This window comes from Bacillus rossius, chromosome 12, assembly GCF_032445375.1.
Source record: "Bacillus rossius redtenbacheri isolate Brsri chromosome 12, Brsri_v3, whole genome shotgun sequence".
NCBI lineage: Eukaryota > Metazoa > Arthropoda > Insecta > Phasmatodea > Bacillidae > Bacillus > Bacillus rossius.
This window is the reverse complement of record NC_086339.1, coordinates 3,135,053-3,153,622: the sequence shown is the minus strand read 5'-3', so window position 1 is coordinate 3,153,622 and position 18,570 is coordinate 3,135,053. Positions and strand designations below refer to the sequence as shown.

Here is an 18,570-nt window from a genome sequence, read left to right as displayed (position 1 = left end):
TACAAGTATAGACAACTACTTTTTATTTTCAATGTGAGTTATATAAGCATTACCTGAACTACAGTATTTACAAAGATATTTTATTCATATTACTAAACACTGTATCTGTTTTCAAATTAGATATCTATGACAAGCAATACAACAAATTATTTTCCACTCCACAGCCAATTGTGCAGCTCAAAAAATAAGTTCTTGCTCGCTTCTAGTTCACATTACTCACGAATATCATACAGTAACTATGGGTGTGAAATGAGATCGTCATATTTTTGTGGTAGGTACTTCCTGTAGATGCAATCATGATTCAAACATGTTACTTAATGTACAGCACGGCAGGAAAAAAATGTACATTATTAACTTTTTTCCAAGATGCACTTTTCAATTGTGATGGTTTCAGCTCCGAGAAAAGGGTAGATAAATATAGCACGATATTCATGTCAGTTTTCTCAAAGTGTAAATGGAATGAGAGTTTTCAAATATATTTTCTATTATGTGATATTCTACACCAGCTTATATAACAGTGGCACAGTGGCTCATGACGTGCAGTTAGGTAGGCAAGTGTGCTCTTAGTTATGAAGAAAAATAAGTGTTTTCATGCATAAGATGGTATGCAGCAACACTATCACATTGAAGTATTTTAAAAATTTTAAGTTTTATTTTTCTTATATAGAAACTATAAAATAGTGCATCTTAGAAGCAATGTTTTTCCCCCATGCTTAATAATTTACAAGGCTTATATATTATCACTTACATACTTGTGTACATTCAATGGAATGCTATTCACTGAACACAACAAATTCATTAGCAGCATTTCAATGTTAAGTTATTTTAAAATAAAGGTTTGTTAAAATAATTTAAAATTATATTCCTGATGACTAGCATCACTCTCATTGTCCTTGGACCACTCTTCCACTAATAAAGTCTCTCTCAGTCACTAAACCAGAACCTCACACACAAAGGTACAATTATTGCATCAAATACATTAATGCTTTCAAGCAGAGTAATAAAACACACAACATAAACTGCGATCAGTCACAACATCGAAACAAAATTTACATGCCATAATCATTAGAATGGAATATAATATAAGAATTGTTTTTTGATTATTTATTTCACAAGACTCAGTTGCACATTTGTTCATCTTACTGACCTATTTAGCAAGACAACGGCACTTTTAACTGAACGTATACAGACATGAAATGACACAGCATCTGATGAAGTGTGTACATATTTTAATAAAATGACAGTTTTCATATTCTACTTAAATTAGTTCAAGTAAAGGTTATTTTTTTTTACTATGCACCCTACTTGCAAACATTTTATTTTCATAATAAAATTACAACAAAAATATGGAAAAACAATAAATTTTTTTTATTTTAAAAAAGGAACTTAATGAAGACTATAACATAGGTAGATAATATGATTATTACTCAGTAAAAGTTCAACAACTAAGAATTGAGAGGCATTTGCAATTCAATAGTACTTTATAAAACATACCCTCTAAAAATCTTTACTCCTAGTACAAAGGCAACCCCACTCGGTGGAAAACTGCATTGATATTGTATGCTGTGACCTATCCGTCGAAATAACGTTGGAAAAATTAATCTGTTTAAAGCAGACATCGTACAGAGGAAACATATGCTCTATCCCAATCATACTTTTACAGATAGGTCCTAACCTTCCCGAGCATACCTGCAGCACTTAAACACCATTCACACGTTTCCCACTGTTCTTTCCATCCATGTTCACTTCATGAATCCAAACACACAGGTTAAAAATACTGCAGATAATACTGAGAAAACATTAGAGCATTCTTATTAACACTATTTCAAAAGAGACCTTGGTTGCATACAAGTTAAGAATCCCTCAAAATAAGACAATAGAAATTCAGTTGTCAACACATTCAGTGCCCAAAATTTACACCAACTATACACAAGAAATTCATCTACCGAGCTTTAGATCTGTGGTTTACAGATCACACCACTACCAACATTTGAAACCAGAACTCCTTCAGAAAAACTCTGTATCTTCCCAAACAAATTACTAAGTTCATCAAGCACAACTAAAATAAACTAAAAATACAACAAAATACACTTCACAAAAAGAACTATGAACAAAATGAGAAAATATTCTACATAAAACAATGAATTTGGTTACTGTACAAAACAAATGCAACGAAACTCCCAATATTAACTAACTCTTTCAAGCTAGTATAAATAGGTACATGATTTAAAACCACAAAAGTTTTTGAAGTTGTTCAGTAGCAGCTCTAAATCAAAGTCGCAATGAAAATCTGATACAAACTCAACTCCGTAAGTACCACCATCACCACACAGTACAGAACGACATTAAGAATCACTTCCATGATAGAGTGCACACATTAGACTGTGATTACGACACATCACATTATAAATAAAATGTAGCAAGTAAACCAATTTACTTGTATGTTAACATATTTATTGAGATATATATATATATATATATCTCAATAAATATGTATATCCAATGCTTGATGTTTGCACTTAAAACTTTGCTGAGGAGTAGAAGATATTTGGCTGAAGAGTTTGTGCTATAAAATACTTATATAACATGTGTTGCGAGGGCATTTTTGTTATGATTCAGCTGCGACATAATATGGTGTTACATGTATAAATTATTAATTACAACATACAAGAAAATGGCCTTAATGAAAGCTGAAAATATTTTATTTATCTCATATCTCTGCATGAACTCATTTGCTCTGTAAAGTGCTAGAAATTGTGGAAGTATCATTTGTATTTTATTCAAATGTTTGCTGTCGTAATAAATGTGACAAAAAAAATAATTGCAAAACCTATTAAGTGTGTTTGGAATTGGCAGATTTTAAAATTTAGGTTTTGGTTACTTGAAGTGTGTGAATTTGTGTTGATGTGTCGGCATTGTCAGTTTACAGCATTTAACAACTCTTTCAAACACAACTAGTGTGTAAACTCTCCTACAGAATTTAATCTTTAATTGGCGCACCAGAATAAATTTAAATTAATTAAATTCAGTTTTACAATCAGGTTTCAACTATAAATAAATTTTAAAAAATTATAATTAATTTTACAAACTTTGGAATACTTGGGATAGCCTTAAATACAAACACCGGGCATGAGGTCAAAAAGGAATAGAACTGACGAGCTTTTCTTCAAGTAAACAAAAGTTTTACGTCACATGAGACAAGCGAGACGGGTCTCGTTGAAATGCACACTCCAAACTTATATACCACATCTTGCGTAAACACCTCGCTTTTCACATTCTACTTGTCGAGTACTGCCCGCCCTTACTTTTCTGTCGATTAAGAATTGCACATACGTATGAGCAGTGGGCTGATAATGAACACACGCTGTGTTTGACATCTACAAACCAACACACAGAATGTGTTCCGTCTCAGTCCGTCAGATTCGCAAGCTACAGAATAAAGCTATTTTTAGAATAGGCTATTTTGTCAGTAAAATATAATTATTTATTTTCACTGGCAACTAAAACTTTATTTTTAAATTATAGTTTCTTGTTTAAGCATTTCAAAAAAAAAAATATTAAATATGGAGAGAGAAAATTTGTTAACCATGTGCCTTGCCACAGTGAACATTAAATTAACCATGCATACACAGTAATGTTGGTTAATTCTTAGAATTTAATTAATTTTGGTTTCTAACGCAATTCTGTTCAAAAATAATTGTGCCACTAATATTTCAGACTTTCCTATTTATTATAGTAAAAAATTACATTGTTAGCCTTTAATGTATGTGCTTCAGAGCACCAATTCTTAAAATATAACACAGCTACAATGTGATAATTACAGTCCAAAATAGTTGCTCGTACCATCACGTCGTCCTCAAAAGATTCTATGCTTAACAAAAAAAAATGCTTATACTCACTTAACTTTTCCTATCGTAATATCCACAACTTTCATTGTCTGCTGTGTCACATCTCAAAATTAGTGTTCAAAATCAACCCGCAGAATCAAACCATACTCTGCTTCAGTGCAAGGTAGTACATCGTTAAGTGATATAGATTACCGTTCTAATTAAGAGCTAACTAAAAAAAATTGTAAGAAACAGATTCATTCGCCAAACTTTACAGCGATGTTAACATCCGCACATCTAAAGGCAGGGTCAACATGTCAACAGTTAATCTTTATTAGTATCGTTTACTTACCACTGGTAGGAGAAGTCTTTAAGTGATAAAGCTTAAGATCCAAATACACACACAACACGATGGAATTCACCACTTTCATTGAAGGTAACAAACCGAAATTACAAACAAACCAGTAACTGTTGTTTCAAAAACAGCTTATTATTATTAATCAAAAACTTATCATACAAACTTGCATCGTCGCCACTCCGTTCTCCTCACAAATTTGAATTTTGTACTAATTAAACTTTCCAGTCCATTGAATGGCCACTGCAAATATTTTGCCAAAAAAAAACTGTGGCATGATCATGACTCTTCTACTACTAACTTCTAATGATACAAATAATAATATTCTTTCAAGATTTGCAACACCAGTTTGGGCCAACATCTCGCTACCAGAATGGACAGTGCAGACAACAGAACTTTGTGTGACCTCAAAAAAATCACCGGTGGCGGCCCACCGTAACCGATATTTAGCACAGGCATAAAATATTTTACTTTAAGAGCGGTGAAGTGTGCAAGACCTAATTACATCACACAACGTGCCACAGTGTTAACGACAATAAGTCAGCAGGCAGAGAGGGATTGCACCTGTCTCCAGTCTGAACAACTGCTATAGCCAATGGGTTACATCTAGGGATGTCGTCCCATCGGTTCAGTAATGATCCCCTAAAAATTAAATACTTTTAGATATACATATAATTATATTTTATAATTTAATATTATATTAGATTCAGACTCTAGCCATCATACAAACACCATCCTCCGTTAGAGCTATTCATGACATTTACAATGTGAGATATGATAAATTTCACAACTCAATTGTAGCACAAAACAAATAATTACAAATACCTTGATTAAGTACAATCTTCTGCCAAGTACAATTGATACAAGATATAGTAAGCTTTTTTATAACAATTTATCTGTGTATTAGACATTTTTTGTGCCACTATAAAAAAAATGTTATTAATGAAGGGGAAAAAAATTTGATAATCCACCCAATTCAGGCCCTTACAATGATGTCTCGGTTTTTACGAGACAGAATTGTGGCAAACCTAATCATAAAAATGGATCACTACAATTTGGCTTGCTCTGAACTTCATAATATAAACTCGGAAACGTAATGCTGATGGAGCAAAAAAAAAAAAAATTTCAAAAAGCATGAACCACATAATTTAATTTTTTTTTTAATTTAGCATCCTAACTTCATTAACAAATGATTTCCTTTCTGAAACTTTAAAAAAATAAATTTGGGGCTTTTCAACTTGATTGGCTCTACCCTCCAAGATATATAAAATACATTTGTTTCAATAAGTCATATGACAAATTAAAAAACTTTGGTTTGAAAGCTACCATCATTATAATAATGAAAATATATTATTAATAATAATACATATTTACAAATAAATTTACTCTTTCTAGTACAAGCCACTTGTATCGGTAGCATAGTGTGTCAACTCGACCAAAGCGAAACCAACATCCACACACCATTGACTGCTATCAAAGCAGGAACTTGTTTAAGAACTGAAAACAAGAAGTGGCTAGAAAGAGATACTTCAACACCCGTGCAGACTACAAAAAGTACAAGACAAAAAATTGCGACAAAAACACGCAAATCTTCAGCCACGAAGCGGTCTTCGTGAAAAGTACAATCTACTGCACACAACTTGAATAACGAGGTACTCTTGACAACTACAAAGCCTCCTCCATGCTGCCATTTTGTTTTGAGTTGTATGTGTTCAGTGCTACACGTTCCCAAAAAATATGAGAACTGTTCTGTGTATGTTACTGTGAAAACATCACTTACTTTTTTTAGCACATATGATATAGGTCATCATGAGTAAAAAGTACTAAACACATAACGGAGGTTTGGTTTTGTATTTAAGAGTACCTCACTATTCAAGTAGTGTGCCATGGATTCTACTTTTCTTGACAACTGCTGTATGTTTGAAAATATAATTATTTGTTTAATATCTTTTATAGTCTGCATTATTATAAAAATTTAATTTTTTTGTGGACAATGCAGGCATCATCCTCTATAAAATTAGGTAAATTCATAAACTATAGGAATCTTTCAATTCAAAATCCAGTTCAGATTCTCAAAATTTCAGATCTGATCAAAATATTCTGATTCACATTCCTTAGCTCATTTTAAGATCAACACTGACATTTATTCACGACTGACATTTATTCACGCGGAAGAAACCTGTTCTTCATTTTAAAATAAACTGGGTTAAATTTTTTTTTTTTTAATTGATGCAACAATATGTGTTAATATAGTACACTAACCATTTGCACTACCCCGGAAGAGAGAGGGAAAAGTGGAATGATTACTTTAAGCAATGATGAAGCGACACACACACAGTACTCAACATATAACTTAATTTAAATTTAACATTAAAAAAATGTTTATAAATACTGCTAAAAAGTTTAAATTCCAAGTCAAAGTAGCTTATCAAACAGGAATGGCATATCAACATCAGGCTGCTACAGTTTCTTATTTCATAAAAATAACTTGTTTCCATAACACTAAGCGCTAACCTTCCATACAAAAATGATACAGCCTTTCCTACCCTTGCGCATCTCGCAAACTCGTACCAACCCTGCAAAAACTGAGTCTTCAGGATCACATGCATCCTTAAACCGAGTCATAACTGTACCTATTGGAGTGTCGACGAATCATTTCCTGACATCTTGAATAGCCCCTCCTCCACAGGGACCTAAAACAATCATTCCCTTCTGTCTGCGCTCGCAGCACTGACGGAGCAGCAAGACACTTCACTTCTACACTGTAGTCCCCCATGAGTGTCATCCAACCACTCATTCAGGTCAGATCGGAGATTAAAATCACTCTAACTAGAAGTTTCAAATATAAATGAAAATAGAAAATACACTGATTCAGCATAAAATATAAGTAAATATAAAAGCTTTTGAAGAAGATTTAAAAAAACCTGTAACATGAAAAAAAAAAAAAAAACACTGAAATGCACAGGTTTAATTCATAATCATGTAATGAGTAGCCTTCCTTAGCAGTAGTAGAAACTTAGAAAGTAAAAAATTTTAAGGATATTTTTTTAATATTTTATTTTTCCATGAACTATATATGTATATATATATATTTTTAATTTATAAGAATTCTGTAAAAAGAAAATAATTTCTAAGCTTAACATTTTAGATGCCTAAGGCTACAACACAACTAAGCAATATTCACCTGAAGCGCATAGTGCCTCTTCAGTTTAAAGAAGAAGCATTACTGAAGATATTACATATAGGGCATGAACTACCAACCCCTTATTAAGTTCTCTGTGTGTTACTTCCAAACAGTCGCTATTCAAACAGATTTATAATTTATATGGGCAACAACTACAAAAAAAAACTAAACCTGAGATTTTGTAAAAGTTTAGCGACCACAAAGATTTTTACTTGTCAAACATGTAAAATATTTTTGAGATGTTTTAGTATCACAAACCAGAGACATGTAAGTTGTATCAAGCTAAAATGTGTCATGATATTTATATCAGTAACATTTAAAGTTAATATACTAAAGTTTATATTTATTGGTTTTGTTTATACATACATAGGGACAACATTATGTGGTGTTATTTTTTGGCTAATTTTCATTTTTAAAAACACGAAATCTTGGTTTTATTGTTTTTATTTTTTTTATGAATTCTGTTTATTTATAACTGTAGCGCATTACTAAACAAATATGACGGTAAATTGATTTTGACACCTTTACAATGTAATTTTTAATACAAATTTTTAACTATTCGGTACAATAAAAATATATTGGCAAGTATTTGTGTGCTTGGAAAATGTACAAACTGATAATGTAAAACTAAGTTACTAATAACACTTGCAAGATAAAAAAGGGTAAAGATTTTTCCAATCTTTTTAGTACATACTTTATGGTACTCATTTCCTGCTGAATAAATTATATTTTTTGAGTTTATGGCATTAAAAGATTAAATTTTTGTGATTTTGAGTTAAATTTTCGATTATAAATGCTAATTAATTTCATGATTTTAGATGCATTTCGGTTCTTTATGGTGTTTTAGGGTGTTATATGGTGTAGTGATACGCTTTTTGGTGTTATTTAGGTTTTATCGTAATTCAACATATTCCCATATAATGTTGTCCCTTGTTACGCAGAATGTATCTAAAATACAATTCAAAACATAATGTGGCGAACAGGGCATCACTGGATGTCCCAGCTACCAGTCAAGAGCTGCCGCCCATGGTTGCCAACTGTAAGCTGCAACATGCTGCAGTTCCCGACATCCACACAAGTGCATGCAGACCCACTCGGAAGTGGAGAGACAGGTCCTACATCCTACATGAGGCCATTCCTCACGAGACTAAACATGCACAGCAACGCGGCCACCATGCGTACAACTCCATTTCTGTATTCTAACCAGCGGCACATGACAACACAAAACTTGGAATACTGTTTTTGCCATACTGAAACTAAAATCATTCATTTATGAATTACAACTAAAACCATTCCAGTACATTCAAAGTTTATGCCAAGTTCAGCAAGCAACATGCTGGAAGCTTGAAAACCAAACGGTTTCAACTGGTTCTTGGTTTCACAGTATTTAAAAAAAAAAAAAAAGATTGTACACGTAAGCCTGGCAAAAAGGAGTGACAGTATTTTCCCGGTGTACAGGACGTCTTGCATGACGGTACTAATGTTAATGCTGCACGAAGGTGTATGCCGAAGCTATTTTCAAATCAATTTCCCAGATTGACACTTTTCTTGCCCTTGTGACCACACTTGCAGGCTCCACGATTTTGCATTGTGTGTCTGGTGCACCTTTAATTTATGATATACATAATGAACTTTTTTTCTGAGCACAGGAATTTAAAAGCGATGTAGTTAAAACTGATTCCTCTTTATGTTTAAAAAACTGCTGGCCAACACGTTCCAGCTTGGCTGTCCAGTTCTCGATTCTCATCTGAACACCAAGCGGTCTAGTTTAGCATATGGAGGTGCAAATTTATTCTCCGATTTTCATCACCGAGAAGCTGAAATTGTCTTACACGCTGTAAGGTCTTGTACACCGGAAACTATAGTAAGTCAATGCAAATTTTTGAGGGAACAATTTCCACGGGTAAATTACTTCCTATGATAACGTTACCACGTATCCAAGTTCATCCCTTCATCCTGTGGTACATGATGCCGTTTCGATTAAATACATCAAAAGATCCTGGATATAAAAAAAAATTTGTGACACAATGAATTATGATCGTAATTTAATAGGAAAAAAAAAATTTCCACAAGAACTAACACGATTTGTTTGTATTGTGGTATTTGGGTTTTTATTTGGTCCAGGAACTTTCGACGTGCTAAATTAAAACAGAAAGGGACGTGTATACAGGATCATACCCTCAGCATCAAGGGATAAACCTCGGACACGTGACACGGATACCTAATGTAAAACTTGATGTAAGCTTTTGGACATACGCCATTGCCAAGCACACGTATGTCTGTAGAAGAAAACCACAAAAAAAAACAGAAGACAAAAACATAAAAATTAACCAAATCAAGCAAAAAAATTGCTGTTGTCAACAGGATATAAACACCACATAATATTCCATAACAGGAATATGGAATATTATGTGGTGATTATATCCTGTTGAAAACGGCAATTTTTTGCTTGATTTGTGTTTTTGGGTTTTTGTAGTTTTCTTCTACAGACATACACGTGCTTGGCAATGACGTTATGTCCGAAAGCTTACATCAAGTCATGCACTCCCATTGGACAAATCTTTCAAAGATGATACCTAGGGACACCTGTATTTCGCGATTTCATTTCATGTCAAGGTATTTCACAAAACACTGTAGCATTTTCTAAGAGTCATTGTCAAATTGCGAGGGTGCAGCAGTACGGTGACAACATTCTCATTGGCCCCGTCAAGAGCGGGACGACACCTCTCACCGACCTCAGTCGATAACCAACAGGAGAAAAGCCACAGTGTTTTGTGAAACACCTCGACACGAAATGCATTAGCGAAATACAGGTGTCCCTAATGACACCTAGTGTAAAGTGCAACGCGACGAGCGAACAGACAGTACCGGAGGCTTGGCGGGCGGCACTACTGCTCCAGCCAGGAGGGGGCGCCGGTGTTGGGGGACTTCACCTTGATGTTGAACTGCTTGAGCGTGGCCTCCAGCGCCGCCTGGTTGCCCGAGAAGTACGCCGACACCGCGTTGTGGAACAGCAGCAGCTGCTTGTGCATCACCTTGATCTGCAACGGGAGACCACCGCAGCTGCACCCCTGCACTGTCGCTCGTTACTCGGTGAACCACGACAAGCCTCGATGAAGGACAAGACAGGTGGGTGTGCAAGCAGAAAGAAAACAAGCCAATATTAGCAGATGTAAAAAGTTAAAAACTCAGCAAAAGAGATTTTGTGAAAGGACTAACAGACACAATGTTGCTCGTTTTCTTGCATATTAATTTTTTTTTTTTTTGTCGGTTAATGAGGTCTCTCATGACATACAGTGTATGTCTTAGTCCATAATAACATCTTAAAATCAATCTCTCCACGCAAGAACCATTAACAAAAAATTAACAAAGGTTTTTATCTTCGCAGCAATTCGAGCGAGATCAGGTTGTTTATTTAAATACAAAAATTAGATAAATACGCGTAGCGCACGCCATAACAGCCGGCAAACATTAATCCCTTGGGCTCTACCCACTCCCTCCCCATTCTCTTTACGGCTGCAGTGCCAGTTTTAAATTTCATCTCTCACCTGCCAAAAAGTTTCAGTTCAAGACAACCAAGAAGGATGCAAGATGCAGGAACTTGCTCTTGTCTTACCCTGAGTAGTTTACTTGCAACGGATCGGAAATAAAATACTTCACAGCATCTGTTGCTAGAACAAGAAGCACCACCAGTTTCACCTTGAGATGTCCGTCTGACTATTGACCAGTTGTACCAAAATCTTTACAAAAAAAAAAAAAGGCTGTCCACACAAATCTGTAATAAAATATCGGTGATTTTTCAATGGCGAAAATTACAAATTACCCTTACAAATTTTTTTTTTTAAATGATTTACTTATTTCACAATTTTCCATCAGAAACAAATTTAAAAATATCCAGCCTCTAACACCCCAATAGCTGGTCTATCAAACAGGGACATTACATACACCATTTAATAGTGTTTACGATTACGCACTGAAGCCAATCTGTAAAAAAAAAATGCTCAGAGTCTGTATGATGGCAGAACGGAGCAAATCATTTTCCCATCACATTATCATCACGATAGAAAAATTCCAGGATTCAAAGTAAGATCCCTGATCATCGGGACGCGGGGCAACCCGGCAGCGTTGGACCCGGAGGCGAGCTGGGGGCGGCGGGAGTACCGACCCTGTTCTCGTCCAGGAACCTCAGCTTGACGGAGACGTCGGAGCGCAGCTTCTCGAAGTGAGTCTTGTGCCGGTCGTAGCTGAGCTGTGCCTCCTCCAGGCGAGCCGCGCTGGCCTCCGTGCGCGGCGCCTGCGCCAGCAGCTCCACGTCCGTCCTGTAGGCGTCGTACTCTATCCTGCGTGTCACACCCGGTGGCGCGTCACTCGCCGGCTCCTCGTCGCACCCAGGAGTTCCCGCACATACCCGAGTCTAACACGACAATTTTTTTACCATAATTTATAATTCAAAACAAAGGGGTCGCCTTAGATTCAGATACACTGATTTTTTTAGGGTAATCATACCTATTTGGGGTCAATGTTTTCAGGTTGTGCAGTAGTTACTGGCTGCACATGTTATGACCGATGTTTTTGGAATGTTCTATAGCACAAGATGGCGCCCATCTTATCGAAGAGTTTCTTCTTCAGCATGATGAAACTCTTAACAGTTTCCAACAGTTAGGCTGGGTTCACAATTAAAAAAATTAAGCGAGTGCATAGCAAGCCATGCACACGACCTGTGCACACGACCTGTGTGAACTGCGAAATCGGTTCACAATTGAATTCTTACTGTTAATTTCAGCCAATGAAATTTCACGAACTATGCAACATCTGTTAGCAGTGTTAGTAAATAAACATATTAACTTTCAAAATAACGATAATACTATTATTATCTCGACATTTTATTACCACAATATAGTTAATAAATATAAACATATTTCTAGTCCCGCCAAAAAAACACCATGATGTTCTCTCATTGGCTGTTGTGCCATGCGTACGAGACCGAAATAAAATATATTCATTTCACTCCTATGCGCACGACCTCGCTCCCATGCACACGACCAACTTTCTGCTATTGTGAATCGTTAGGTTAGGAAACATGGCGTTCATATCCTATGCACACGACCTACTGTTACTGTTACTGTTATTTTTTCAATTGTGAACCCAGCCTTACAGTACCAGCCATATAGGTATTTATTTCGGTTTGCACATAAACTGTTAACAGTATTTCAAAAGTGGTGTTTGAAATCCTTTGTAACATTCATATTTTCAATTTTATATCTAATTTGTTGGCATGTGTTTAATACAATAAAAAAATTTTTTCCTGAAAACATGAGGCTGTAGTTTGGGGGTCGTCTTAGATTCGAGGTCATCTTAGATTCGGGTATATACGGGTATATCATGTAATTAAGTAGCATTTCATTCAAAATGAATACAAATTTTTTAAAAAAATAATAATCTTTTAAAGTTTGAAATTCAAGGTGTGTCATTTCTGTAAAAAAAATTTGCACCAAAGAATCTATCAGAAAAATTAATTTAATCTGATATTTTGTACACCTCTCATTGAATCAATTTTAAACCACACATGCACAGTAATTTATGTATTTTGATTTTTCCGATTTTACTAGCAATTAATTTTAACAATATTTTGGTGGAGTAAATATTTAAAAAAACTATTTTAGAACAATAAAAACAAACATAAGGAAATCCTCTGTTTTAAAAAAGAAATTGGACTAAAAAATAAAACCATACAATCATGTCTCTAACAATGAATAAAGGCTCAATGCCTCATCATTACAGATGATAAGTAGTGATACGACAATGGATCATCTACGGAACGAGTGGGTGGGAGAAATGGGAGCACTCCCACAAAACCCACTATCCACAAACATTTAGACTCTGTATTCTAAACATACAAGTATTCAAAGTTAATTCACTACAGTCTCGGAAACTGTAGCGGCGAAAATCATCTTGACGATTAACCACTGATAATTTTTTATGTTTGAAATTGAAAACAAACAATTATTTAGGTATTTTTTGTATTTGTTTCCTCATGAGTACCAGAAGTGTGGGAAAATAGCAAATGTCTACATCCACGGACTACAAGAGACAACATGGCCACTTTTTTTTTTGCCATCACAGGAAGAGAATGTGAAAGTTGAAACGGTGTAAAAATACAGTTACAATCAATCTACCACCATGTGACACAGTAGCGGCCCTCTCGCTGCCTTTATCAATGAACAATGATGAAAGAAACGTTATGACCCAAAAACGAAATAAACAAACATGAATAATGGTCGCAGATTATAAAAGAAATGTGTTTGTAAATTTGCTGAACTAAATTACAGCTTTACGTTGTCACCATTAATATCCAAAAGAAGGTTGAATAACTAAGGTAACATGAGCTGATTTTGTCACTATCTCGCAAATAAAGCCTGTTTTGTAGAACAGTCTGTGTTTAGAGGAAGACTGCAGTACCACGCCACTCGCGAGAGATGGCGAGACGGAGCAGGGTTCGAGCCCGGCCCGGCCATGAGTAGGGAGGGGGGGAGAAAGGGGCGCACCTGGCCGCCTCGTACTGGCGGATGGTGAGCAGCGTGTCCTCGATGGTCTTGTTGCACAGCGTGTTGACGGACGACACAAAGAAGTTGAGGGCCCCCAGCAGCGTCTCGCCGTTCTTGGTGAGGTTGCGCTGGGTCTCCGCGTTGTACAGGAACTCCTCCTGCAGCTCCGGGGACTTCTGGGCCAGGTCGGAGAACGCCTCCCCCAGGGCGTGCTGCGCGCAAACACGCACGCGCCTCGCAGAGTCCCCCCCCGCTACCGTGTAGCTGCGACTAACACTCCAGAAATAACGTTAGTAGGCTTTCACGGCCATTGTCCGAAGTAGCTCGGCTTCTGGGTTGTAGCCGCGTCCTCGGCGGATAATTCACGACGTTTCCGTCGACATCGCAGTAGGTAACTGTAACTGCTCCCTGATGATGGCGACTGCAATGTCGACCGAACGTCGGTGAATTTTTCGCCCAGGACGCGGCCACAACCCAGAAGCCAAGCTGCTAATTTTTAACACTCCAGAAGCTTGCGAGTTACCTGTTTGTCGCACGAAGTTAAGTGTTTGTCGAGCTGTATGTATGTAGGTTTCAAACGTGTTTTGTTAATTTTAAAGGCTATCTTCAGTAAGTGTTCTACAGTGGAGCTAACAGCCTTCCAGAATACATAAAACAATTTGATATTAAATTTAAATTTAAAAAAAAAAAAAGTGATAACACTACTCAGATAAGGAATGGTGGAAGGACAGACGGAGATGGAGGATTTATTCTTGGCTGACCCGATCACAGGCTGGAAGCAGTTCACGATGATGGTGGTGATGACGACTCTTAGATAAAAATATAGTAACAATATATTTATACTGTTGACATATACCTAGAAGAATGTAAATGAACATGTTGAAATTCTATTAGGGACCTACTCCAAATTTATGTGTCATCGCAGAAAAAATTATATTATCTCACTCAAACAATTATTTTTAGTTAAAATTAGTTGTGTATTAGATTTTTGCATTAAAATGCTATGAAACACAGTAGATTTTTTTTGTCTCAAGTTTTAATAATTCAATTCTATGTTTATCATGAGTTCTTGATTGTAAATTGTAAATTTACTCTGTCTAAATTGACAAGATCCACAACATAATTATGTTCTGTTGGCTGTTGTAAAATTTTTACAGAACCAATCCAGCAGTTTGAATACCAAGGAAAATGCAAACAACCAGCTTCGTCGATGCGTCATGTAGGGCAGGGGTGGGCAGACGCACGAGGCTCTTTTCATAGGATTTTACGGCTCTGCATCTCAACACGCTGCCAAAACACAAAAAAAAAATTGCTGAACAAAATCAAACGGCACAATCACATCGCATGTCACCACCTTGAGCACTGCACCCTACCATCACACCACACTCACCCAGTTGCTTTTTATTTTAATAATTAATTAAAAATAATTTAGGTTTTCTTGTTTCATCAGTAGATCTCTACTAGTGAGCACCATATTTTTTTTAATCTTTATGGGTTCTTCCCTAAGTAGCCTTTATTTTTAACACTGTGTGCTGAATTTGTGAATAAAATAAATATTTTGATTCTATCTCTTATTTTTATATAGCCTTAAAATTCCACGCAGATACAAAGGAAATGCGAGTGGCGGCTCTGTGGGGGGGCACTGGGACGGGGGGCAGGGCCTCACCTGGGTCTGAACCACGTGGTAGAAGTGGCTGGCCAGGGCCCGCGACAGACGCAGCACGTTCGAGTACTTCCTCTGCGTGTCCCGTAGCTGCTCTATCTGCGCCTCCAGTTCTGCCACAACACACCAGCCCCGCTGCTCCGTGACAGTTCCACCCGTGCTACAAACTGTCACTTGGTACAACACCCGCCGTGAATAAAGGACTGAATCTGTAAATCTTCCCAGTATGATAATTAATTCATGAGAAAAATAATTAATATAACCGGAAATACAAAATGTGCCATCTTGGATTCAACAAAATTTAAGGGACCTTCTAATACGCACATATTTAACCAATTCTATGTCCGTGTGATGGCGAAGATGAAAGACTGGATTAAAATATTAAAGTGTATGAAGCGTCAACAATGCAGCAGCCGCTTCCATAGAGATTATCAAGAAAATGTAATAGAAAATACTAAAAAAAAATTAAACCTAAAAAATAACTTAAGACAAATTTTGACAAAAAATCTCTTCGATGTGCAAACGCCCCTCTTCCCCAACTGCTCAAATCCCTTCCGGAGAATTCTCGTACCTGTATCAGACCTGTATCAGACCTGTATCAGACTTGTATCAGACCTGTATGTATCCTGTATCTCCCCTGTATCAACCCTGTATCAGACCTGTGTCAGACCTGTGTCAGACCTGTATCAGATCTGTATCAGATCTGTATCAGATCTGTATCAGATCTGTATCAGACCTGTATCCAACCTTTATCTAACCTTTATCAACCCTGTATCAACCCTGTAACTACCCTGCATCAACCCTGTGATGACCGCACCAGGACTCAAACCCGGGTCCTCTGGGCTGCGAGACACACAGCCGGCTGGCTCAGCGACTCACCAGAGTCCACGGTCCTCGAGGTCTTGCCCAGCTTCTCGAACATGAGCTGCTTCGTGCACTTGTACGTGGAGATGCTCCAGTTCTTTATGGTCTCGATCTTGGACTGCTGCGACTTGACCACCTGGGGGTCCCCGTTCTGGGTGGGGCTGGTCGGCGTGCCCGGGACCGTCGACGGCGCTGCGGGCAGAACCACCCTCCCCCGTCCAGCCGGGACCCCACAACCCCCACAAGCATCTCATCTAGCCCGACTAGCGGCATCACGCGCAGACGCTGGCAGACAGACCACGTGAACAGAATAAAACTCATACAACGAACAATAAAAAAAATTGTTATGTTGATAGCAAGCACATGTTATAAAGATTAATCTTGATTAGCAAAATTATAACTATACCTGTACCTTGTTTTTTTTATATATTTATTGTTTGTTATTTTGCTGGATCAAACTCTTCCATTTAATTTTCAAGGCAATCAAACACCATCATCGACATAAATGTCTAAAGATATGAGGAAAACTCAATCGTGTGGATAGTTACTAGTGTACATGTTATCTAAAAGGCCATGCGCCCCTAATGTCAGCGAACAGGCAACCAAACGAGACCATCCCGCTTCAGGCTCGGTGCATGGGTAATGTGGAGGGAGTTCGCCATTTCCTGCTGCTCCCACCCCCCCCCCCCCCCCCCACACACACATCTTGCGCTCCTTGGACGGGGAGCAGGTACAGTGTGCGACATTCACACCTGCTCCTGAATCCCGACCTCATTCACAGGAGGGAGGGGGGGGGGGGGGAAGTACTGACACTGCACAGCTCTGCTGCTCACAATTAACATAGTTTTATTTTTAAGAGAAAACTGCATAGCAAGAATTCCCCCATGACAAATCTCCTCTTGTACACTGCTGTATCCAACCAACCAGCCAACTCCAGATCAGTCTGATGCAACTCCACAAAACCATCCCAACCCGTAAAATGAAACGTAATTAATTTAATGGTTTAGAAGCTACACTGAAATAATGTAAATAACTTTTCAGCTCCTGCAATTAACACTTCATTGTTTCCCTGTTGCGCATTGTAGCTTAACATGCTTTACATGCCCAAAAAAGCCAAAAATGTGTATCCAAGCAACTTCGGAGACTGTGCAATTGATAATGGCTAGAACTAAATACCATATAATAAATGTTTACTGAATTTATTTATTTTTATTGATTTTATTTCATTACATTTAAATACAAATTTTCACTTTTTTTTTCTCCGGTACCAATTGAAAAAAAAAATCAGTTTTAGGGGATGACATTTTCGGGGATTACAGTAGTTTTCTTTTCTTATTACGAAGACGATATTCCATGACGGGGTTGCGAGCGACCAACCTGTGGTGTTGGTGATGGCCAGCGTGGTGGGGTGCGGGATGTAGACCCGCGGCGGCGACGGAGGGGTGGTCCCCGAGTGAACGGCGTTGTTGCTGTCGTTCATCGCAGGAGCGTCCTTCAGCATTTCGTGGATGTTGCGCTCCATTGCAGGACTCTCGCGGGCTTTGTGGGAAACAGCTACTTGCGACATACCCCGCGATGATCACTTCGAAGACGCTGCAAAGTCAACACACAACCCATACCTACCGTCAGAGACACAAACACAATTAAATGTCAATTCCGAGTGGGAAGCGTATTTTCACCTTAATCGAACGAAATACAAGATAAAAAACAGTACAATTAATTCATCTGTGCTCTAATTCAAAATTTAAAATCACGATAAAACGTAACTCACCACAATAATAACAGAAATAACACAATTATTACGACATGACAAGTAATTCAACAGCAGACAGCATAATAATTGAAAAGTGAAGGCTCAGAACAGGCCAACAAACATTTTATAATTTTGAAGCACTACCTGGACCGACAACATAACAATAAATAATTTTTAATTAAAATACATTTTAAAAAAATTCTAAAAAAAAATTGATATTAGTTTTTTTGTGTATTCAGTTTCTATTAAGTTTAATAATTGATTTTTTTTAATAAAATATATTTTATAATAGTACAGTTTTACATCTCAAATATATTTTACTGCAGCATTTGTCAATATTTTATGTTAAAATACAATAAGATAAATTAAGTGGAACAAA

General features: G+C 37.0%; 2 protein-coding genes across 3 annotated transcripts in view; both read right to left on the bottom strand.

The window, feature by feature from the left end:
* The window catches only part of LOC134537381 (uncharacterized), an 843,397-nt gene that overhangs the window by 310,159 nt on the left and 514,668 nt on the right, over positions 1-18,570 (bottom strand). The gene's annotated exons all lie outside the window — the stretch shown is intronic.
* Positions 7-18,342, bottom strand: LOC134537366 (arfaptin-2). 2 transcript variants are annotated; one of them, XM_063377721.1, is made up of 8 exons: positions 18,210-18,342; positions 17,816-18,031; positions 16,454-16,630; positions 15,578-15,687; positions 13,912-14,123; positions 11,532-11,706; positions 10,300-10,407; positions 7-6,875 (listed from the first exon to the last, which is right to left on the bottom strand). In XM_063377721.1, the coding sequence occupies exons 2-8, from the start codon at positions 18,003-18,005 to the stop codon at positions 6,816-6,818; spliced, it is 1,032 nt and encodes a 343-aa protein (XP_063233791.1). In that variant the 5' UTR covers positions 18,006-18,031; positions 18,210-18,342; the 3' UTR covers positions 7-6,815. The 2 variants fall into 2 exon arrangements, with proteins under 2 accessions (XP_063233791.1, XP_063233789.1); XM_063377719.1 differs by having other exon boundaries at positions 10,235-10,407; positions 18,210-18,298.

Bases quoted from the DNA above. Each gene is read 5' to 3' on its own strand.
- LOC134537366 (XM_063377721.1), bottom strand. From the start codon at position 18,005: ATGTCGCAAGTAGCTGTTTCCCACAAAGCCCGCGAGAGTCCTGCAATG. The intron at 14,124-15,577 runs GTGAGGCCCTGC...GTTTGCGCGCAG, and splicing joins ACCACGTGGTTCAGACCCAG to CACGCCCTGGGGGAGGCGTT. The intron at 6,876-10,299 runs GTGAAGTCCCCC...TGATTGTTTTAG, and splicing joins TCAAGCAGTTCAACATCAAG to GTCCCTGTGGAGGAGGGGCT.